This window comes from Microcebus murinus, chromosome 5, assembly GCF_040939455.1.
Source record: "Microcebus murinus isolate Inina chromosome 5, M.murinus_Inina_mat1.0, whole genome shotgun sequence".
In the NCBI taxonomy this organism is placed as follows: Eukaryota; Metazoa; Chordata; class Mammalia; order Primates; family Cheirogaleidae; genus Microcebus; species Microcebus murinus.
Window position 1 is genome coordinate 21,678,325 of NC_134108.1, and position 24,703 is coordinate 21,703,027.

At 34.1% G+C, this 24,703-nt stretch overlaps 1 protein-coding gene across 4 annotated transcripts in view; it reads right to left on the reverse strand.

Annotated features, from left to right (window-relative positions):
- The window catches only part of ADGRG6 (adhesion G protein-coupled receptor G6), a 131,452-nt gene that overhangs the window by 37,162 nt on the left and 69,587 nt on the right, over positions 1 to 24,703 (reverse strand). For 2 of the 4 annotated variants that reach the window (XM_020287235.2, XM_076002920.1), the window contains exons 5-12: positions 20,070 to 20,138; positions 17,457 to 17,540; positions 10,883 to 10,968; positions 8,750 to 8,802; positions 7,543 to 7,605; positions 3,912 to 4,054; positions 1,408 to 1,519; positions 302 to 366 (exon numbers count right to left, since the gene is read on the reverse strand). In XM_020287235.2, the coding sequence (XP_020142824.2) occupies positions 302 to 366; positions 1,408 to 1,519; positions 3,912 to 4,054; positions 7,543 to 7,605; positions 8,750 to 8,802; positions 10,883 to 10,968; positions 17,457 to 17,540; positions 20,070 to 20,138 (675 nt within the window). The remainder of the gene's footprint in view (positions 1 to 301; positions 367 to 1,407; positions 1,520 to 3,911; positions 4,055 to 7,542; positions 7,606 to 8,749; positions 8,803 to 10,882; positions 10,969 to 17,456; positions 17,541 to 20,069; positions 20,139 to 24,703) is intronic. The other 2 variants (XM_076002919.1, XM_020287234.2) reach the window with 1 other exon arrangement.

Genomic DNA, 24,703 nt, shown 5'->3' on the forward strand with positions numbered 1-24,703 from the left:
TATTTTGCAATTTAAAAACAATACAAAACTATAAAACACTGATGCAAATATCAATTTATATATTTGCTTTAAGTCTTCTCTCAGACTTCCTTACTATTTCCAATCTCTTTCAGAATGAACAGAACAGAAAGTTTGAATAAGGAAAAAATGTATTTTCTACCTTAAGTGAAACAATCATTTGCCTGACTTTTAATATTAAAATAGTATTACACAGCAGAACAGGTCTGAAGACAATGAAAACAATAAAGCATGAAGTCATTTCGTTTTGTTCTTGAGAACTGAAGAAAAACTGCTCACTTACTTGAACAGTTGGAAAGATCAAGGGGCCCCCAGTAGGCTAAAGATGAGTTTGTAGCACTCTGATAACTATGAAATAAAAAAGATATTTCAAATATTTCATATGAATGACATCATAACTAACAAAATATGTTAATATGTTTTAGAATTTGCCTTGATAGCTAGGTGAGTTTAATTTGTAAATATAACTGTAATATGCTGAAATAAATCTGATACTATTTATTTTTAATGGGGAAAAATCTGTAGCAGACATCATGGAAACAAAATATTAGCAATATTCTATATCCTAACCTAGGATGCACTGGTCAAGTACTGCTTTAAGAGTTTCATAGGTAAAATCTGATTTTTCTTACACATAACTGTAAAGGAGATTATAATCCACATTTTATAGAAGAGGTAATGGATTTAGGTAAGTCAAAGAACCTTCAAAGTCACACACCAGGAAGAGGTAGAGTCACATTTCAAACTCAAATCCATAAATCTCCAAAGCCCCCTTCTTTCCTCCCTACCAAGTATCAAACACAGCAGTAAATGCAAAGTATTTACACTTAGGCAGTTTCCATTTCTGAATTTCTTCCAAGAAAACTCTAATTGGAAGTGGGTGAAGAATTGGATTTGACTTGCTGTTCTGCAAATCCCTGCAACCATCTCGTCTCTGAGGTTCCCATTCAACATTTAGGGAAAACACCCTAACATTTTCTGTCGGAAGATTACCCCAACTTGGACCTTATCTTTATTCCCTCTTTGCCTCTTCTCCCACCTCCAAAAATAATCACTCCAAATAATTAAAAAGTTTTGGAATTTCTGGTATATGTTCCAAGGCTTTAAACTGGCTAGGTTCACCTATATACAAGGTGCTTTGCTCTGATGCTACCCTCTGGGTTTCAAAATTCTTCAATCCTTCTTTGGAGGGCTCAATTAGCATATTGCTGGGAGGAAACCATTGCCTTCTGGGTAACCTACCTAGTCTATTTACAATTTAGACATACACAGAGATTCCTGCCCTTCTTTTCAACGAATACAATGCATGAGAACTACCATGCACCACATGTGACTCTGGAAAGGTAAATAACGTGGAGCTTTGCTGGCAAGAGTCGATGAAAGTATTACCATATCCGTGAAACAGAAAAGCCAGGCTTGTCTGGACAAGGAAGCGTGTATTGAGCAGGTGTGATGGCTGGCCAATAATAGCCTTTGGGTTCCTCCACGTCAGGACATATACCTACATGAAAATAAGAACATGAGAAATATTCATCTATTCTTTGAAGTTAGAGGTTAGAGTTGCAGGATGAAAGCAAAACGACAATCCTTGTAATCAGGTATTTATTTCATGTAATAGTAAAATACTAGTGTTTTATGTTCACAATTTGTAAAAAAATTAGAAATTAGGAAAAATATACATTTAATACATTTCAGATATGAAAATTATATTTTTCAAAACCATTAAATTAAAAAAAGTTATGCAAGTATACACATGAAACATACATATCATTCTAATGCAAATAATTTGCACATAATATTAGTAAAATAAATTTTATTCAAAAATTAAACACTATGGAAAATGAAAATAATCCTGAAAAATTCAAAATGTAATTTGATCTTTTCAAAGCCTATAAAATAGTGCATCAATAGCGTTATCATTGAGTTGTGGTCATATTTTATGGAAATGTTCCAGCTGTCTGAGATCATCTACTGCCTGGAAGTTACTGAGGAAATGGCAAGAAGACAACTGTGGGCAAACTCCACGTCTTTCCCTCATGTCTTCATCCCCAAATCATCCCACTTTTTGCTTGAAACTCTCTGGGAAAGTGTCATGACATAAAGGACTCAGATTTTACATTTTAAAAACATCATAGTAACAGCAATATATCAGCAACAACAATAAGACTTCATATTTCAGTGATGAAAAAGAGCAAGTTATGCTGGACTACTGGGAACCACAAGTGCAGTCAACAATCAAAAAAAGCTTTAAAATTGTCAGGTTTTAGCCTTTTATTTTTAGATTAGTAGAAGCTTCTCTCCATAGACCCACTTGCAGGAAAACAATAAAGTGCAGAATTTAATTTAAATGGTATAAGTTAAACATCTAGCTATGCAGAGCGAGTTGTCCTGGGATCCTCCAGCCACTGAAGACAGAGAGGGGCTGGTCCTCCCAGGGTATCTCAGTCACATACGAGCTACCATTCCTCAGGCTCTTTCTCTGCAGACTCCTGTGTGGAAAAGGGTAGCAGGTTGTGCTTCCCCTACCCCCAAAAAGCACTGTTTGTTAGGAAGCAAATATTATCACGCAGATGCTCAGAAACTGTATATTATTATCATTATTATTACTATTATTAAACATTTGCATTTGTCCATCTCTATGAGTTCTCTGTAACCACGTACATGGACACAGTGGAGGCGACTGGTTCCTCACAGAAGAGGAAACGCCTGGTTCTTTACTACACCGTGATTCTGACCTCAGTCACAGTCACCTTCTTCAAGGCCAAGGAATACCTGCTTCCCCTACCTCAACCTCCTGAGTGTGAAGTGTTTTATTCTTTTGATCTCTACTGATGTATCTAATCATAATCATATAACACCAGAACAATTACTTTTTGGTTTGTCCATATTTTTGAACATTTTGCCTTCCTAAACTATTCCCATCAGCACTCATTCGTTCATTTACTCAGTATTCAAGTCCCAGGGAGTGTGCTGAGATCTGGGGGCAGGTGGGAAGAAAAAGTTTAACTAAAACATGATTTTAAGCCAGAGATTATCATTTAAAGAAAGTATACCTAAGAACATAAATACATCCACTCAAATACTATGGTCTTCTATGTGTGTAATGCTCTAGGTATCTGGACAGTATGAGGAGGAGGCTCAAAGACAGTGATGCCTATTTACCCATGATGATGTTAGAAAAGGCTTCACAGAAAAGGTGGCTTGAAAGCTGTCTTTAAAACTAGGTAGGTGATAATCAGGTGGACAAGGGGAGTGGAGAAAAGCAGTGTAGGCAAAGACTGAGAAAGGATGTGGAAAAGAGCATGGCATGCTTGGGGAAGTGCAGGCAGTGCACATGTGTGGCTGGAGATTGGGATGTGGATGGTGTCCAGGGGAGAATGGATTCTACATCCAAGAGAACTCCCAGATTCCTGGCCTATTCCTGCAAAGACAGTGGTATTGTTAGATAGGGAACATCAGAAAAGGAGATTTTTTTTATAAAAGGAAAGTGCCTTCTATAACATCTACCACATTGGAGTTCCTATATGAACATGTATACACTCTCTTCATCCCTAAAGATGAAGCCAGTGATGGTCAAGGTTATTCTGGCATTTTGCTTGTATGTATATGTTCTTAATATTTTCAAAATATGTCCCTAAAATAAAGTACAAACTCTCTTCTGCTTCCTCCATTCCCTTGGATTCCTAAGTACTGGACTGATTCCTTTTTTATTTTGGGGGGGGGGGTATGTCACTTATTTATTATAATGTCACCACTATGATGAACTTCATCAGATGGAAATATTTTTACATAATCAAATAGCACATAAAGGAAGAATATGTCTTTTTTTTCCAACTAAACCCACATATATAGACATATAAAATGCATATTATAAAAAAATTAAAGTCACTTACCCATTTGTCTCACATTCACCGTATCTAGCCGCAAACCCTCATCCAGGGACTCATTATTTTTTAAGAGCTTCTGCTGGATGGTTTTTTCTTCTAAGTTGCTGTTGTTGGTAGCATTGTAAACTAGAAGGGCCCAAAGCACCAACCTAGGAAAACATTTCAGATTAGGATTGTTGCTGGGGTTGTTGATTGGTTGGTTGGTTGTTACTTGGTGGGAAAAACAACATTTGGACATGAAGGGCTGACCAGGGAGTGTTGAGACTGAAGAGATGAACCAGGGTGCTCACAGGGTTTCGCTGTTGTGGTATAATGTGCATGTTATACCGTCAAATATACTTCAATATGAATAGATTCCATAGGATACTGCATGTGTAATGCTATATTACCCCATTTATTTTCAGAAATATTTTAATACTAATATAAATATATTATATTCAGTTAATATTTTATAGGATACACACAAGAAGGGACATACTTGTGGTTAATTCTACATTGTTCCTTTGTAACCAAAAATAAAGTTTTTAAAGAAAAATTAAAATTTCAACTGATCATTTAAATTTTGAAATTATTATGAGCGTTATTCTTTACAAATGTAGTAAAATGTCTCCATGATAGTAACAAATGATTTTCCATCTCTGTGAAGCATTTGCAAGTATTTTGTATGGTGAAAAGTTACAAAATTAGTAGTCAAAATATATTCTGTGATTGTCCAACCTATTACTGAAGAAAGTTATAAAATGTCTGATCGTAAAGCTCTTTAAAAAGAAAATATTACTATGGGAAGCAAAGAGATGTATCCTAGAGGCCCTATCAAAACTTTTGGTTCTACAATTAAAGTAATATAATTTTCTGCTCAACTATAATCACCGTTATAGTCAATAGCAGAAATCAAAACTTAATTTAAATACTAAGGTAAAATTAAATGACATTATTTTGTCAGGTAGAGGAGAAATTTTTCTCTTACATGTGAAAGCTCTGGGTTTGCAACAAAACTTTTATCTTTTCCTTATTCTGAGGAGAAATGAACAACATGACATAAAATAGGCTTTGTATTATCAAGATCGGTTACTATCCACCTGCCAAAGACAAAGTGGCAGCATTTTGTTTTTAAAATAACCATAGAATACTCAGCAGAGAGGCAGTGGCATATTTTGGTTATGAAATTTTGTGAATATGAATAAATATTAAATAGAGTAGTAATATATTTGTGGTGCTAAAAACATAAAAAAGATTAAGTGAAATATTTGCCATTTAAGGTTAGGTGAAATTAAATAATAACTCAATTTTCCCCTCCTAAATATCTGTGCTAATTTCAAGGACAAAGTACTCTACTGTTCCCACAACTAACTCCAAAAAGCTACTTATCTTTACGATGATTTACTGTTTAACATTCATACATAAGCCATATTTCAGGATGAAGCAAACAGAGATGTGAATATAATAGTGAATTGTGATATCTTAATTTTTTTTAAATGGCCTACAGAAAAGTTATCTCTTGATTAAATTATTATTTGAAGATAAGCTTTGCCACTCCAATTACTGAGAACTTGGAGTTGGGAATGTGACCTTTTACTTGTCTAGAATATTGAGAACATAATTAGTACAATGTATTGTGGATGACATTGAATACCTAAACTCAACAATTCAAGAATAACCATGTATTTTCACAGGTCTTATCTGTACTATTTTCCTCTCTCATCCTGAAAACTGAAACTATTTTATGGTTCCACAAAGTCAAGTTCTATCTGTTGTTACCATCAGCCATTCTTTATTTGAATAAACCAGTCTCTGCGGCTTTGGTTTCCTGTCTGTCTAGGTGATAGAGTATGATAGCATTATCTGAAGCTATGGTCTGTGTTACGTGATACAATCGAATTGAAAGGAAAAGTATGAAAAAAAGAACATGTGTAAAACTGGTAGATTGTGGTTTTGAGAAAAACTATGAGAGACTACAGAGGTTTATCAATGAGCATAAGAGCAGTAGAGAATAGAAAAAAGGAGAAAGAGGAAAGGCTATAAAACATTTAAAATGACAAGAGTTCATACCAAAAAATAAAAATTAAAAATAAACTATATGTGTAGATTTTTTTCCACATGCACTGTCCTAGTTTATTCTCCCTATAATTTTCTGTGAAATTATTCATTGACATGACAGACTAGGAAACTAAGATTCCATGAATGATTAAATGTCTTTCAGGCAAGAGTTTCTGATGTGCTGACATATACTAATGATGGCTGATTTTCATATTACCAGGTAGTAGAAGAACCACAGTAAATAAACTAAAAAGAGAATGCTGACTTCCTGAAGAGGGGACACCATTGCTGATACCCCAAACTGGGGTTGTCCCAATTGCTAGGCGAAGTATCTAGTAAGGGGATCCAGATTGCTGCTGTGACCATTATTGAAGGCTCAATATGATCTAGCAGAAGGGGTAGAAGAGAAATTATTTGGCTAAGTAGAGGATAAAAGTCCTATCACTTTCAAGAATACAGTGCTGAAATACAGTACTCTGTTTTCAGATCATCAAGGAAAAGGAACAATGTCAGAAATAAAAACACCATGCCCTAATCAGATGGCTCAATCCAGTCTGTTGGCTATATATACAAAAATAACATGGTTCAATATAACTTTAAAAGAAAAAAAATAAGAATAAAGCTCTCTGGTCAACTCTCATATGAAATTTTATTTTTCTCTTCTCATAGTAAGAATAGATCACCTGAAAAGAAGCATACTCTATCATCAAGGTTGAATTCATATATCTATAACATCAATTCAACCAACTGAAACCCAGCAAGACTTATGGGAAATTTTGCTTTTCAACAGAGTTTTAAAAAAATTCTATGCAGATGCAATATGCTACCTGAATGCAACTAAATTTATTCCATTTAGGAATTTAGATTGTTATTCATTTTATGGTAGTCTGAACATCTGGTTCTTACATGCCAATTGGTTAGATATGCTGGACATATCCATTAAATCAGGGGTCCCCAACCTATGGTGAGTAGTATGATTATTTCATTATATATTACAACATAATAATAATAGAAATAAAGTGCGCAATAAATGTAGTGCACTTGAACCATCCCAAAGCCATCTTCCCCACCCCTCAACCCCCACCCCCAGTCTGTGAAAAAATTATCTTCCAGTGGTTGGGGACCACTGCTAAATTACCTGTGTGGTTAAGTCATGATCCTGATACAAATCTTAAAATGGAGACTTCAGAAAATTACCTGATGGCTTTAAATGCTGAAAATACTTTAGCACCTAATTTGATTACATGCTATTATATATAAACACTTTACTTAAAGCCATTTTCTTTGGAGGTCTCTTTACAATTTCAAATAAGAGGTGATACGTTATCATAAACTGAAAATACTAAAAATAATAATCTATCCATTTTAAATGCTCTTCTTCTGAATTATTTTTCATCAGATGTACAATACTATTCAGTCTGTTATATTATGGTTTTAAGCATAAAAAAAGTGTCCATTAATTCCAAAGAAATCATTCAAATGTGCTATGTGATTACAATCTTCTCTCCTATTTCATTGTTTTCATTTCTCTACCAGATAGTCAAAGCAATGAGAAAGAGGAAAAAATGTTTTATTTTTTGCAAGACTTTGTCAGTGTTACCTTTGATCATTCGCAATGCTTCTCTTGACTTTAATCTTGTCCTCTCCTGTGCTCTGGTGAAAACTATAACAGATACATATATTGATTAGTAAACCTCATCCACAGCATCATCAACAACAAAATTTGGGGAGCTAAAAGAAAGAGGCAGACAGGACATTCTAAGCCACTATTTCCAAACACGTGCTCTGAAGTTCTAGTTTCTTCCATAAAGCTGGGCAACTGTGCGCCCTTGCTGTTTTAAAGATTCACAATGCTCGTGAGTATATCAAGGAACCTGAGATGTTCTGATAAAGAAACCTGCTTCAGTTTTTTGAATAATATACTTTCTGAACTTATCTGACAGTGTGACCCCTTTTCTGTGTTATTATATCTCTTAGGTTTACAGAATATATGTTTCAGAGTCATAAAATAGACTTTAGAAAATTAGTTTACGTATAAAACTGTAAAAACAAGGTACACAGGAAGATATGGAGTACCAATTGCTGAAGATTTAGTGGAGAATTTAAATAGAGAAGCAGTGCAAGGTTAATCTTGAAAAGCCAGGTTGCAATCAGACTGTAGATGTACAAGATCAGATCTTGCAGAAAAGTGGTCTCGAAGCTGAAGAACACACAATCCAAAGGGTGCTCTGCTGCCTCAGGGCCACATGTGGCCCTCCAGATCCCCAAGCACAATCCCTCAACTGACTCCAAACTTTCACAGAACAAATCCTTTTATTAAAAAGGTATTCCTGTAAAATTTGGATTCAGTCAAAAGGCTGCACTCAAGAATTCAGAAGGCCACATGTGGCCCCAAGCCGCAGGTTCCCCACTCCTGTGGGGTATGAGAAGTAACTGACAGCTTCTATTTATGTTATCCAATTTTAATTTTTGACACATTATAACATATATTGATTCAATTGGGCACAACACACACACTACATAAATACACTACATATACACAGTGTATTTAAAACAAATGCATATTTTGGAGAGTACATGCTAAAATTTTTCAAATGACTGGAATGAATACTCAAAAAATTTTAAAAATCATTGCTGCTGCAATAAGGCTTTTTGTCCAAATAATATATAGTTGTTTTAGAAAGATTATGAATATGGTACATGTGCATTTTGTGTGTGTGGTGCAGTCAGAGAGAGAGAAAGACAGCATGCTCAGCATCAATTAGATATAACTTTTAGTTTCTCAAATAATTCATTCTGTCATTTACCTGATATTAACCACAAAAACAGTGTAGTTCCAATTCTGAAAGGTTGAATTGAGCTGAAAAACACGATGGAAAAAGCTGAGTTGTGGTAATACTTTTTTTTTTTGTTTAATCTGGATCAAGATTCTTCCCTCCCCAAAGACAAATTATTATTAGAATAAGACCCCGGGAAAATGTTGGACAGAGGAGTAAAAAGTAAAGTAACAGTCATTAGATCATTGCATGCCAAGAATTGACAAATGCTACTTCTTTCAATCCTCACAACCAATGAGATAAGTATTAGCCTACCCCTAACCCCCACACAGCCTTATATATAATATAAAGAAACTGAGCTTCACAGAGAGGAAACAGTTTGCCTAAAATCACCCACACGGGAAGTAGCAGATCCCAGACTGGAATCCAAGTCTGTCTGTCTGGAAACACTATCATTTTCTCTCCAGCCCATATTAGAAGATGATTTTCACCATAAATACCTTCCGATTCTTCATTTAACAAACACTGAAGGGCACTAAAATATGTTTTCTAGTAATTTACATCTAAGTATATTAGGATCAAGAAAAATTATAAGTCAATAATATAAAGCCTAAAAAAACAAATAAGTCCAACATTTTTGGAACTGATAATTATTGTGCGGTTATTTAGCAGTCTTAATGGGTCTCAGCACCAGACTCTTTAATGAAGCAATGGATTCCTTTCAATATAAACAACAAGCTTCCAGGCTACAGTGTCTGAAACCAGTGCAAAACAGAATTTCTTCAGTGACATGAGATCCTCCTATTTATAAATCACCTCTGAAGGGTTCTTTAGGTCTTGTTTCTTACACACATTTAGCCTTTCTTATAAGCATTTCTAAAATTGAATGTAAATTTTAGGAAATGCTGGAAAAATAAGTGTTAAATTATTTTTAATTATAAATAGTAATCATATGAATCAGGCACACCACTTATGTTTTCTCTGTTATCAAGTATCTGTTTTGATATCTTGCATCTTAAATAAAACGTGTCTGGAAAAGTTTAGCTTCAGATGAGAATGATACTGTGTTACCTCTCAATAACTTTCTTTGGCTACCAAGGACACATTCATCAGACACCTATTACATAAGAAAATCCATTTTTCTTACTTTAGAATGTATATGCTAATGACTTATTCACAAAAAAACAATTCTGAACTATAATAGTTTTATATATAAAAAGAAGTATGGTCTCACAGTATGCTATAGGTAGGAAATGAAATAATTTAGAAAGCTATGAAAAATAACATTTTTGAGATTACTATTGAGAAGAAAATTTAAAAATTCATAGGTTGTATTTGTAGGAAAATGAGGAAAATAAAAGATTAATATTTTTTAAAATTGGAAATTACTTAAGGACTGGTTTTAACCAATAGGATTTTGGTTAAATAAATTATAAATTAAACAACCATCAACAGAAGATCTGTTAAATATATGACAAGAAAGCTACATAATGAAATATTATGCACTTAAAAAAAAAAAAGAAAAAAGAAAAAAACCAGGAAGTTCTCCATGTACTAATCTTGCAAATCTGGCAACAACAAAAATAAATACAGTGTAGAATGGTGTGTAAAATATACTAATTTCAGTGTAAAAGGGAAATAATACTCTATAGTTTTCTTTTATGTATACAAAGAAATCTGGAAAAACCCAAGAAAAACTAACAGTGATGTCCAATTCACTGTTGGTGACGGGGATGGTTCCAGGCAGATAAGCAGCAAAGATAACTGGATGACTTTTATGATATGTCTTTTTATACTTTGGGGGTTTGGTCAAACATTCAAACAAATAAAAAAATCTATTTTTAAAACTATAGGTGAAAATGTATGGATCTAAGAGTATATAAAGATACCTGCACCTACCCAAACCTATTTCCTTTTGTGTAGTACTTTTCTTATTTAAGGCACTGAAATAGTCTATTAGTTTCTTATCCTTTATTCAAATGCACCTCTTTCTATACATAAGCACAACAACTTGTTTACTACTAATATATATCTTATGTTTATAATGAACAGTATCTGTGTTTCAGGATGATCTGTGGATTCAGTTAGTTACCCAGGGCCTTTTCCAGATTTCTAGAAGTTAAAGATTTGAAACAGAAAGAGAAATTTGCCAAGTTCACTTACCCATTCTGCCACCTTGCTCTGTACTTTTACCTCAGGGTGACGAAGGATGTTTTGAATCACTACTGATATTCTATAGATAATTCCATCTGCCCATTGGAAATAGGATTAGTCCATTAATTACATTTGACAGTCAGAATTATCCAACATTTTAAACTTGCAATCACATAAATTTTTATATCATCACATAATTTTATTCATAATTACATAATTTATAACACAAAAGAAACACCTTTTACAAAGGCACAGAAAATTTCTGATAGTTTGATGTTAAGCTTATTGACCTTTGCAACTTCTCAGAAATAGTTATCAATTAGTTTACTCTTACAAGTAGTTCATTGCTCCTAAATTATCACTTACATATGCTTTTCCATAGTTTTTAGTTCTACAGATTTCTCATATCTTCTGTCCATAAAGTAAGGATTGTCATCACAGACAATTTGAGTTCTTATAACAAGAAGTTATGCTTGTTTGTGCATTATAAAGAATGATAAAGAGTTGGGGATATGAGAAAACTTGAGTGAGATGATGTGTAGGAGTTTACTTGAAGAGGGAGTATAGGCACACACACATTTACTGCTCTGGACCTCCTTCTCTTCCCTCTCTTTCTGGTCCCCAGTAAAACATTTCCTTTTACTGAACCACTGGGTAGGGTTCCACCAGATTTTTTCATCAAAATTTCTTAAGAATAGTCATTCATACCAAAGTAGAGGGAAAAAAGAAAGAATATTTACAGGTAGAATTTTACACAGACTAATTCACTTAAAAAAAAAATTATGAAGAAGGTTCTGCTTTGGGAGAAGAGGGACAATCTGAAATTTGTTTAAAAATGAAAATCAAACTCACCAACAAGGGTTTGCTAAATCTCTCTAGGAGTGTGCTAAAGGGAACTTTACTCAAAGTAGCTAATGAGAAAAATAGTCTCTTAAAATATGGCAGGTTACAGAGATAAGGAAAATTTTTTTAATCTCAATTATTGTCAATCATCTTTCTTCATTCTTATGGTTAGTTAAGTCTTCAGTAAAATATGTCTAGAAAATGTAGAAATATATAATTAAAGCAATTTTGAGGAAAATATTTGATGAAAATTGTTAGGAGACAACAGAAAAAAAATTCAAAAGTATGCCTCTGGGAACTCCCAAATCTACCAAAATGCCAATTCCAGTCCCACTAGCAAAGGAATGTCTTCCCAGTAAAGGCGTCAGAGTCTCACGCTAAATAATGAAAGTTGCTACCCCTGATGTAATAATATAAGACTGGTATAAGTCCAAGCACAGGTGAGCTTAACTTATGCAGACTAGATTATTTCAACTTCTAAAACTCTTTGGGTCTTTTACTGATCTTGATTTTAAATGCCTTTAAAAATACTCTGAATGAAAAAATATTTAGAGGAGCATATAAAACAAAGGATAATAACGCTGATTAAAAAACTCTGACACTGTAGATATCACCATATAAAATCATGGAATTAACAACTTTATGATGGTGTGAAAACAACAGACACTCAGTAGAAACTGTACTTTGAGGACTTATACAACCATTTCATTCTTCACTTTCAGTACACTATTCAACAATTACATGAGATAGTAAACACTTTATTACAAAATAGGCTTTGCATTAGAAGATTTTGCCCAACCGTAGGCTAACATAAGTTTTCTGAGCACTTTTAAGGTGTATTAAATGCATTTTTGTCTTACGATATTTTTCGTTATGTTCGAATTGCGAAGAGTTTATGGGAACGTAACCCCATGAGTTGAGGAGCATCTGTGCACCGATGTTAGTAGAGTATCAAAAACTGCCACTAGATGGAGACCTAAAGCATGCTTTTGTTATAAGAGCAGTATTCGTTCCCTCTCTTAGGAAACACTGCAAAACACTAAAAATCAGTAGTTTTAATCACTGACATTTTTTAAGTTTTATGGAGGTATCCAAATATTTAAAACATTTTCTTTAAATTTTAAATGTTTCCTGCCCCACTTTTTCAGCTAGTTCACTGTTGTTATAAATGGGAATGATATCCAATAGCAGAGACAGCCTACAGAGAATACTCTCCCTAGAATTATATTGCTCATAGCAAATAAATATGTTAATATACCAAATAACCTAGCATCTTTTGTTACAGATTCTCTCATGCTATGACTAATTTTCACGTAGTTTTTCTTTAGATGCTTCAGAGAGAGATATTTTGTAAAATTTTCCAAAAACTACTCAAAGGAGCCTTGTTATACTTACTTAAATTGTTTGAAAAGGGTAGTCAACAAGTAATCATGAGAAATAGCCAAGAGTAAACTGTCAAAACAAGATTTAAAAAACTGTCCCTGGAGGGCTAGTGAGAAGGGTTTTGGATTGTGGCAAAATAATTGGCTTAAACATTGCCATTGGAGGAAAAGCACAATTAAGACACACTGATGCAGGATTTTCCATGTTATTATAGCAGTCAAGTCATCTTCTCCTATAAATGTAACAACTCTCAATATAAAAGCTATTCATAAATCTTCATGTGTTCCAGAGACTTCAAAAGATGTATGCATTGTCCTAATAATGATATCCAGGCCAGAAGAACCCATGACAGATGCTTCTTGAAAAAAGACATATTTAAGAATACATTCATTTTCCATTTAGATACCCCTTCAGCCATGTAGAACTTCAAAGCAGAAATCACAGACTGCATTTACAGACATGGTATAAAAACACTATTCCTTTCTGTAGGTCTCTCTCCAATTAACCTTTCCTTTTCTTTAAATCGACTTCTTAACATTCTTTTCAGAGTTTCTTAAAAATTATAGAAATGACACTACTCTATATTCAAGGATTTAAAATCTAGTTTTGAAATAATAGGTTCAAAATATATTTTAAAAGATAGATGTTAAAAGATAAACCAAATATTAATAAGATTTGTGATTATTTCTTAGAACTGGTGATGAGGCAATTATGGTCTGGCAGTGGCATTCACAACAGGACTGGCATCCTGCAGACCCTACACACACAATTTCCTTAAGCTCTTTGGTATGTACAGCTAGAGGGATTGTTGGATCCAAACAAATGTTCTACAAGGGAATTTATTATTTGAATAACTAAACATACGTGAGAAACTAGAAGCAGTGTTACAACCTGTACTTACTTGTAAGTTAGATTTTTAGAACAATAAGGACTAATGGAGTTAATTCCTTACTCAGGTTGCTTGTGCTAACCTCACGGAAGTTTACAATTCAGTACTGGTAGAGTGATATTTCAAGCATAGAGGATATGATTTGGAATGAAAATAATTAGTCCAAGAGCTTTACTTGGGAATATAATGGAAAAAGTGCAAAGGCTCATTATTTGTGGGAATACCTAAATTATCCATGAAATATGTTTCTGAAAAGTAGCTTAAAAGATAAGACTGTCTTAGTATGTACAGCAAGTCTTCGAATAGTATTGCTTCATTCAAAGTTACTTTGTTGCAATATCAGTGAGAAAAAAAAAATCATTTCCTGGCCAGGGTCCCTGTCTGTGTGGAATTGGCATGTTCTCCCTATGTCTGTGTTTTTCTGTGGGTACTCCGGCATCCTCCCACATCCCAAAGATCCCAGTGTGAGTGAGTATGGTGTATATGAGTGTGCCCTGCGATGGGATGGTTTCCTGGCCAGGGCTAGTTCCTGCCTGGCACCCTGAGCTGCTGGGAGAGGTTCCGGCCACACTCGACCTTGACTAGCATAAGTGGGGTGGAAAATGAAGAAATGAATGAATACAAAATATTATCAAATAAAAGTTCATGAAGTCTATGATAATCATACAAATGCACAAGGATAGAAGATGCAGTAGGAAAGTGCTTAGTGAGCTGCCACATTTGTGATTGATTTTAAACTGGGTGGTGGGAGGAGGAGCTCCTCACAGTTTTCACTTTGCAAACATTTATTCTGTAATTTAACCCACCCCATGAGGGAGTGACAGACTCCCTGATTCACAAAAACTGGGTAAATAATTCTCTTATTCTCATTAATCTTTCTTAAATGTATGTGTAGCACACATTTATTTCAATGTTTAATATTAGAAGTGTTTAGGTCTTTATTTAGAAGTTTGGTGATGTTTTTGCGACCAGGAATATGCTGATGGAACTTAATTCTTATTTATATCAGTTAGCCTATGGTAAAATCAGTTTCGTGACATCATTTCACTTGAAGTTGCAGTTTCCAAGAACCTACAGATGAATTTAAGTGAGGATTTGGAGTAAAGAATCAGACTGAAGTCCTACTGAAAATAACAAAAAGAATTTGACACAGGAAACTAGGAACATTTCAAAAAATCCAGGAAAACAAATTTTATTGATATACTAAGAAAGTATATCTGATTATTAAACAATCTCAATCCCTCTCCTCTCCCAACACGGGCATATCATTACCGATGAACTCAGTAAAACTTTGACAGACCAGAGTTAAAAGGACAGGATATGGTAGACAGCGGAGTTGAGAGTTGTACTTGTCTTTCTTATAGTAAACAATATGGGCTTCTCTAATATTTCAGATTATAAACCTAAGAATATTTACTGTATCTGTTTCCCAAAGAATAAGAAATTATTGATAGCATATGAATGATATTAGTACGGGACATGACATAAAATAGCATTTATTCATAAGGTGAAAAAATAATCTTTTCAATTATTTCAAATTTGATTGCATCAAAGAAAAAAAGTCTTAATTGTAGTCTATCCCTAATATTTTGTTACTCTTCCTTTTTAAAAAGATAATGAAGGCTTCAGGCTTTGAGATGTGAGGAGATAATAGAAAATAGGGAGAATTCAAAAACACTGTTTATATTACATTTATTTTCACTTTTCACTTCTGTTTCATCACAAGTAGTACTGGTTTCAGTTTCTAATAGTAAAATTGATTTTCCCATATAAATACAGAGGTTTAAGCAAAAAAAGGAAGTCAATTTAGAAAAAAAAATCCATTAAGTAAATGGTATAGGTGGCTCAAGTATATGGTAAAAATGTTAAGATAGCGTGTACAAATTTGAGTACACAATTTTGAGACTATTTCTACCACATAATGATTTTTGAATGTTTCTAAATGTTGAGATTACATTTTGGTCAAGAATCATCTGAATTCAATTTTTTCCCCATTAATGTGGTCAAGATAAACCATTTTAACTGATTCTAACATTTGCTTGCTTTGTTGAAACGCCAATGAAGGTTATGACGCAGAGAGAGATGGATTGAACAAGGCTTTCTTCAAAAATGTCAGAAATGACATGATTGAGTGAATACAGCTTCACTCCACCAAGTGGAGGACTCTGAAGCATCATATAAATGTTCTTGGGCAGTGGATGATGTGCCAGTTCTAGAGGGAGAATGCCACAGAGGCTCTTTGTATGTTCATACAAAGAGTGAAATACTTAGTTGGAATTATAATATTCCCATCTACTGGCTGGAGTCCATGTGAAATATGCACTGGAAACTTCAGCTGCTGTTGCTTTCTTGGGGGTTGCTGAAATTTTTGCTCCATCATAAATCTCCTTGGTGTAACTACCAGAATAACTATAAACACTTCCCTGAATCAATGTCTTTATAACTCTAATGAGATTTATATCTGCGTTTTATGTAAAATATTCCATACTCGAATTTAAATGTCCTTACAGAGGAAGTTGATGTAACCTCTGAAGCCAAAAGGAAAAATGAACTATGTGGGTTTCTTTTCTCTGGTTTTGGGTCTCTGGTGATACATTACAGATGTCTTGGCCTCACAAGCTAAACGAGTGGGGTTTACAAAATTCCTTTGTTTCTAGCATCTCATATTTGAGTATATTATTGTCAAAGCAATGGTGTTATCACCTGATTGGAATTTATCTTTATTAGAAGAGACTGAAATCACTAACTCTGAATTACCAAAAGGCTATATAGGTGGTCCATATAGGTAGAAAAGTAAATAATAACTCAATTCACCTGGCTTTTCCTCTGTTCATTTCTTACCTTTTATAACTGCTGTATTTGCAAATTACAAATAATATAAATGGAAAAGTATATATGGATAAAAAAGTTAAGAATTATTGGTAGTGACCTTAATTTTTGTCATTAAAATTGATTTATGATTTAATGTATAATCACATTCTAACCTTTATTCTTTGACAAATAAAAACAGAAAGTAAAGGAAATTGATTTACATGTTATAAATGTTTGACCAGAAAGTTCACTTCAGTGAGAAATTAAATTACTAAAATTACTTAGTTTTTTTGGAATTTATAAAATCCTTTAAACACTAGTTTCCTGAAGAGAATAATCTGACAAAATTTTTTTCTTAGATCTCTATTATAATGCAAGTAAATTCCTTTTAATTGAATATTTCTCTCCTAAAACTTCCTTTGAAAGAAAGTTTAGCTAAAATTGCAGAAAAGGAGCACTGGAAATGGACTCACTTCGCTGGTTGTAAGAATGAGAAACTCAAGAAAAGTGATATTTATTTGTTTTACTAGTCTTGCAAATATACAAATGCACTGATTGACTCCAACAAGCTTTGTTGAAACATTACATATTTCCACCCTTAGAACACAACTTTTTATGTTAGACATACTAAAAATATAAAAGGTAATAATTTCTTACCATTCCTTTGTTTATCGAGTCTATTAGTAACAGGCATGTTAGTGGTGACAGTGGGTGGTGTAGTACTAGGAGAGTTTACAGTAGCTGGTAATAAAGACGAGAAAGATGTAATTTTGCAAGGAGCACATGACAGTTAATATGGATAAGCAATCTATAATTAATGCATGAAAATACATGGAGGAGGAATGGAAACCATCTCTTGCTACTATATACAACAGACTCCAAAGTTATAATGCGTAAAATGAAGCAATACTTTCTATGACACATTAAGAATCAGTTCACATGGCCTTTGGTGCCATATAGCACAAAGATCTGGAGCTGGCACAAAGGGACTGGAGAAATGACATTTAGATGCTAGATTCTAGACCTAGGTCTGCCATTAACAGGTTGGCAATCACACAACAAATTACTAAACCTTTCCTAAACTCAGTTTCTTGAGTCTGTAAAAAGTTATAGAAGGCAGTTTGTATAAACCTATGGCTTGAAAGCTATCTAAACTATGTCAGTCTGCCTAATGCACTGAGACTGGTGAGATAAAATCTCAGAAGAAAATGTCTCTCTTCTTGAGAAGTAAAAATAAAAACAAAAATAATGAAATATATAGACTAAATAAGTCATCCAAAGATCCCAATAACTTTACTAAACATTGATGTTTATACCTCATAGGGCAACACTTATAGCCTTATGTCATAGCTATGCTTCTGATACTATTAAAACTCTCAAAGACTAAATCCTTATGCAATGCTTTGATAACATTTTTCAAAGGAATTCTCGTGGAGCTATATAAAAAATAAACTACACACATAATTTTCCTTTAATTTACCTTACATGTACATTTGTTTTAGATGTACATTCATATATACAATGACCATTTGTTATATATCTCTCCTAAGTTTAAAAAAAGCTACCTAAATTTAAAACATTTAAGTATTTAAATGACAAAGAATTATCTTCTAAAGGCTCTGTAAAAAAATACTGAATTCCTTGATTCAAACATGCATTAAGATAATTTTTCATTCTAAAGTAATATATAATATATAAGAATAAAAATTCTTTTTGAAGTCTTTATTTTTTTATTATGATCAAATTATGTTTATCAGAATGCAAGGTATATCATGAAAATGCTTTTTAGTCACTTAGGACAATGGGAGAAAAACAAAACAAAACAAATCTGGGAATCTGGTCCTTTGACTCAAAGAATAAGTACTACAGATTAAACAAATAAAAAATTTTAATTTTTAAAACAAAGCTTCAGATCTTGAACAAAACGAAATTAAGTATTTTTGGTCTACTTCATGTAACTACACTGAGGTTAGGTGCAGTGGTCCACTCCTGTAATCTAAGCACTTTAGAAGGCCTAGTGAGAGGATTGCTTGAGGCTAAGAGTTCAAGACAAACCTGGAGAACATAGTGAGACCCTGTCTCTACAAAAAAGAAAAAAAAAAATTAACTAAGCATGGTGGCACACGCCTGTAGCCCTAGCTACTTGCGGGTCTGAGGCAGGAGGACTGTTTGTGCCCAGGAGTTCTAGCCTGCAGCAAGCTATGATCACCTCACTGCATTCCAGTCTGGGCAACAGAATGAGCCATCTCTAAAAACAAACAAACAAACAAACAAAAAGTCTACACTGAGCTCATGTAAAGAAACTACTTAATAACTTAATTTTCATAGGGTATTGATCAATAATAATATCAGAGAAATAATGTCTCTAAAAGGAAAAGAAAGATAATAATGAGTTACCCATCCCACCCCACCGGCCTTCCTCCCACACTGGAACCACAGAAGAGAGCTTAGGTTGCTACTTGTTTAGTCCCACTTCTAACCCTGTCACCTTTGTGCTATGATCATCTTAATAAGTGATCCAGCTTTTACAAAAGGCATGGACATGATTCTTAATGTAGTACATAGAACATGCTACTTCATAAAGAAGTATTTAATAGGATAAATGGATGAAAAGGGTCATGAGTAATTAGAAGGCACAATGATAAAATTAAAGCAAAATATTTATACTATTATTTTAAGACTTGTATAACTTTATATATTATTTAGCATGCAACTATTTAGAACATAATGTATAACTGCAATACTGACCAAGCTTTAGTCATTAAGCATAATAATTAATATACTTACATTGACATCAGTTTAGTATAACCATTTTTATCCTAAGATTTAAGTTATATTACACATCATAAATTGCCTTGTCTTAAACTTAACTAAATGTTCCACTTACTTTTTCCCCTTGAATTATACACATGAATACTTTTTCAAAATATTGTACCACTGTATTTATACTAGACTTTTGCAATAATCTTGAGAAGAAATGGGGGGAAAAATGAAATCAACCCTTGTTTAGTAGCATATAATCCATTCACATTCTTAAAAATGCAGTGCTTTATGGAAATGTGGTCATCCGGGGTGTGAATGCATTCCTTCTCCACACTGTATGTACTGTGCACCCACACAACTAAAACACATCCAGAAATTCTTCTGTTTGCTGGGTTTTTGGCTTTGCAAGTGAAAATTAAGATAAAAATCAAAACAATGACAACTACATTCCCCCAAAACAGCATGTAGGAAGCAGAGAGTCTCCAGAGGATGACGCTGGCTCCCTACCTTGACAGAGGGTCCCCAGATCTGCACAGCTGGCTAGTTCTGCAGCCGGGAGTGGGATCAGGTAGGAACCTTGATCAACACAGAGAGAATACACACGTTTGATTTATGATTTACTGATATTATGCAGAAAAAAATCATAATCATATGATTGATGTAATAGGATTAGCCCTAGAAGAGTCCACCAGTAAATCTCCAATATCAAGTAAGTCACTTAAGGTCACTGTGCCTTAATTTTCTGAAATGGAAAATCAAGGTATTGCAATTATTCTCAAAATCTTTAACTCAATTATCAGCCATCCACACATGAAATGAAATGAAAAGAAGTGTTATTGCCCCTTAAAGATTCTGCAAAAAGTTCGGTGCCTTTTTGTAAAAGAACTTATAAGGCTGTGGTAGAAATTCACAAAAATGAATAATATAAACATTAAGGATAAGTTTCAAAAGTGAACTTGAATATTATGAATTACTCATAAAATGCATATTTTGGGTTCATAAGCACTAGCATATGCTATTTGCAATTCCAGAAATATGTTTCTGTGACTTCAATTCAGTCTCTGTGTCTTTTTATTTCAAGCTTTTACTGACTCATCCTCAGCAGGAAACAGGTTTTGAGCTGATTTTCTAGTAGAAGTAGTGGATTTTTTCTGTGGCACTAAATCTCCCTTTGACAAATAACAGACTTTTACCAACAGATTGAGGCTAGGGAAGATGGACTAAACTTATCATAAAGTATATTGCACCATGAATAAAAACATAAAAATAAGTATATACAATAAATGTGTATGTGTATATACATAAATACAAATACATAAACATACATACATAATACATACATACATATTTAATTTTAGGAAATATTTATATAATAGTAATTTTATTCTAATACTTAAACATTTCACAAACTTTCCCATAGGAATAATATTTGAAGGCACAGCAGGTGCTTGAGCTGACAAAAGATACCTAAGTAAGTAATGATGTGCATAGGTAGAAAAAATCCCAACAGTTCAACAGCATCTCAAGAGGCATGGTTTCTCCTTTCTTCATTGCATTAGGCACCTGGCCCAAGGAAGGAATTGGGATACACCAAAAAGCCCCATTCCTACAGACAGGTCTATGACATGACATTGACTGGCAAGAAGCTTTCACCACAGACCTTTACATGTTCATTCAACAAACATTTACTCATTGCCTACAATATGTGAGGCACAGAGGCCAAAATGATGCTCTAAGCAATGTCACTGCTCTAAGAGAGGCATGAATGGGACACGGCTTCACAGTTCTAAGTGCCATGGGGAAATGCTTAGAAGGTGGTAGTAGTCCACAGGACATGACAGCAGCGTAGTGAGAAGAATGAACAGGAAATCCATTGCAAGGAAGAGGACCCAGGAGGCATATGAGGTTGGAAGAGAGCTGGGGGTAATAGAACAGAGATGAATATTGCTGGCAGACAGAATGCCTGAAACATATACCAAGGAGGCCCTGCAAGGGTCCGGGAACCCAAGTACTGGCAGTACTGGAGTAGGGTAACTGTAAAAAACTGGTAGGGGCCTAGCACAGTGGCTCATGGCTATAATTCTAGCATTCCAGGAGGTCGAGGCAGTAGGATCCCTTGAGGTCAGGAGTTTGAGACCAGCCTGAGGAAGAACAAGAATCCATTTCTACTAGAAATAGAAAAAAAGTTATCTGAGCAACTAAAAATAGAAAAAAATTAGCCAGGAGTGGTGGTGGCATGCCTTTAGTCCCAGCTACTTGGGAAGCTGAGGCGGGAGGATCTCTTGAGTCCAGGAGTTTGAGGTTGATATGAGCTATGATACCAGGGCATTCTAGCCCAGGTGACAGGGTAAGACTCTGCCTCAAAAAAAAAAAAAAAAAAAAAAACCAACCTGGTAGGGATGATCAGATACATAAGTAATGGGTAGCTTGTGAAGGGCCTTGTAGAATACAAATACCATGAGCCCCAGAACCCTGTGTCTTTCTTCTAGTGGTGAGTCGCACACATAGTAGGTGGGTGTCCAACTTTACTGAATAAATCACTAAACATTATGAATGACTACTAAAATTTGGAACTCTTTCCAAAAGGCAATGGGAAAATAATAATGGGAGGCCTGGTGAGAAAATTAGATTTACATTTGAAAACAACTATCTTTGAGGTCCTACAACTAAAAGGAAAATATAAGAAGCAGGAATACTACTAATAATTCAAGCTTTATATCATGAGAACAATGAGGATGGACAGAAAGAGATGTATACAAGAAATTGAAAGATAAAATGTACTGGATTTAGTGACTAATTGGAGACAGGAAAAGGAAGAATAGAGCACATTTTGCTGGTTTCCAACTTGAGACATTGGTACACAATAATCCTATAATCCAGTATAGGAAATATTGGAATAGAGCAAACTTAGGTGAGGTAAACACTAAGTCCAGTAATAAAAACTGAGGTGTCCATATGACATCCGGACACATGGGAAGTTGTACATTTTTGTAAGAGGTATGACCAAAGAATACTCCACAGAAGCTATAGATGTGTCTGGGACCAGAGCTAGATTGTAGATTTGAGAAGAGCAAAAGGTGGATGCACACATACTCCTATATTTAAGCATCAGATATAAGAAAAAGAGCTACAGACTCTGAGAAGGTATAAACAGCTTTTGTATTATAGAAGGTGGTTTTACAGAATTCAAGAAGGTTTAATGGAGGGTGTGGCAATATCAAGTACACCAGAAAAGCCAAGAATAATACATTCTGAGAAGACCTTTAACATTGCATTGGGATTTTTATAGTAGCTCTGGAGAAGTTAGTTTCAGTTGTGTGGGAACGAGAAACTCTGGACCACCGAGGTTTGAGGAGTGAATGCAAGAAGAGGAAGCTTGGCTGTGAAAGGAAGCAGAAAAGAGGGACGTTTTAAAGATTGAAAATTTAAGCAAGTGTCCTATGGAAAAAGAGCATTTGAGAAGGCAGAAGGTGAGGTAGGACTGAGCTGGAATTTTATCTCGAATGCTTTCTGCTCATTATTCCTTCCCATCACACAATGCACGCCCACTTTTTGCAGGACCTCACTTCTGTAGGTACTTATATTTTAATAAGGGACTTCTGGAAACTAAAAAGGCCTTTAAAGCTCAAAGTGACTGATGAAATCTCAGCCACAGTAACATGCAACAGAGGAGAGCACTGGACGGAGTTCCTCTGGATCTCAAATTACACAAATGTTGGCAGCAGCAAAGGCTCTTGAGGCCACTTCTGGCACTGATACAATATCTCTGGAAGACAAAGGGAGATAAGCACACAGTTGTGGGAAAGAGGTCTTTAGACAAACTACATTCCCACTATAGTATGTTAAAAGCTAGTATGAAAATAAGGAAACAAAATCAGACGAGCTATGATTTAGAGTAAGATACTTAACAATTTTCTTGAACATTTTCATCAGTTTCATCATGTGGTAAAAGTGTGAATTTCAATATGTGGCATCCTTTCATGGCAAATTGTAACATTTACCTCTCAATGTTTTAATTAGTTGTTCCTTCTGGGGAATTTCCAGTTTAGCAAATTGACATTGCTTTATAAGTACTCAATAAACACTATTTTATAATGATCTAATACAGCAATAGAAATGACATGAGAAGATTTTTCTTAAATGAGAAATGGTATAAATACAAGTAACAAAATTATAGGGAATTAAATTGATAAATGAAATCCTACATTACAAATATGCCAGTTTTCATAAATACACAAAATATAAAAACTATACACAAACTTTTTATTTCTGCCTAGTTCCATTTTTCAGCATATCTGCATAAAAAAGTCATCATAATTTTCCTAGGCTGACAGATTTACAGACTGGAGGATTGTTAAGGAAGAAGGGACAATCCCTCTGCTGGATAATGATATATTTACCTTCAAAAAATTGCTTTTAAAATGTGATCTCTTTGTGTTCACTGATTTTTGAGGCTAGCACAAAGGTGTTTGAAGGTATTTACTTAGTATTAATGGCAAAATTTAGAGCCAAGTTGTTTTTCTTTTAATGTAATCACTGAAAATGGGCAATTGATGAAAAGCTATAAAGCTGTTAAGCTTTCTTCTCTATTGTTGTTCTTCCAAAAGCATGCTCCTGAAAGGAGTCACTATATATTTATACAAGTTGTGCTTAAAAAGACTGATGTGTAGCCAACTGTTCACATCACACCTACTTAGTGATAATACAAACAACGGTAGAGTAAACCCTCACAGTAAACTGCAATAACAGAAGAATTCCTTTCAATTTTCTCTGCAGTTGTTACTAAGATGAACTGTATAACTTTTCATAAGTAAATATACTTAAAATAAAATTATTTCTGGAAATCATCTATGCTCATAAAGAGTTTGGCCATCCTCAAGTAATAAAGTCCTTTGTAAAGATAAAGTGATTTTATCTTAATTTTATTATTTAAAAATGAGTTCGTAATCTAAAAATGTTAAACTCAATAAATTGTTAGGAATGGAAAGAAGGAACCAATAATGAATTAGAGTTTCACAGCTGTGAAGGACAGAACTAACAATGGTGAAAGGTTAAGAATACAACAGTTAATGAAGCCTTAGCAAACTAGATGCAAAATTCTGGAGATGAAAGCAAAAGTACAAATTCAGAAACTTCTAGAA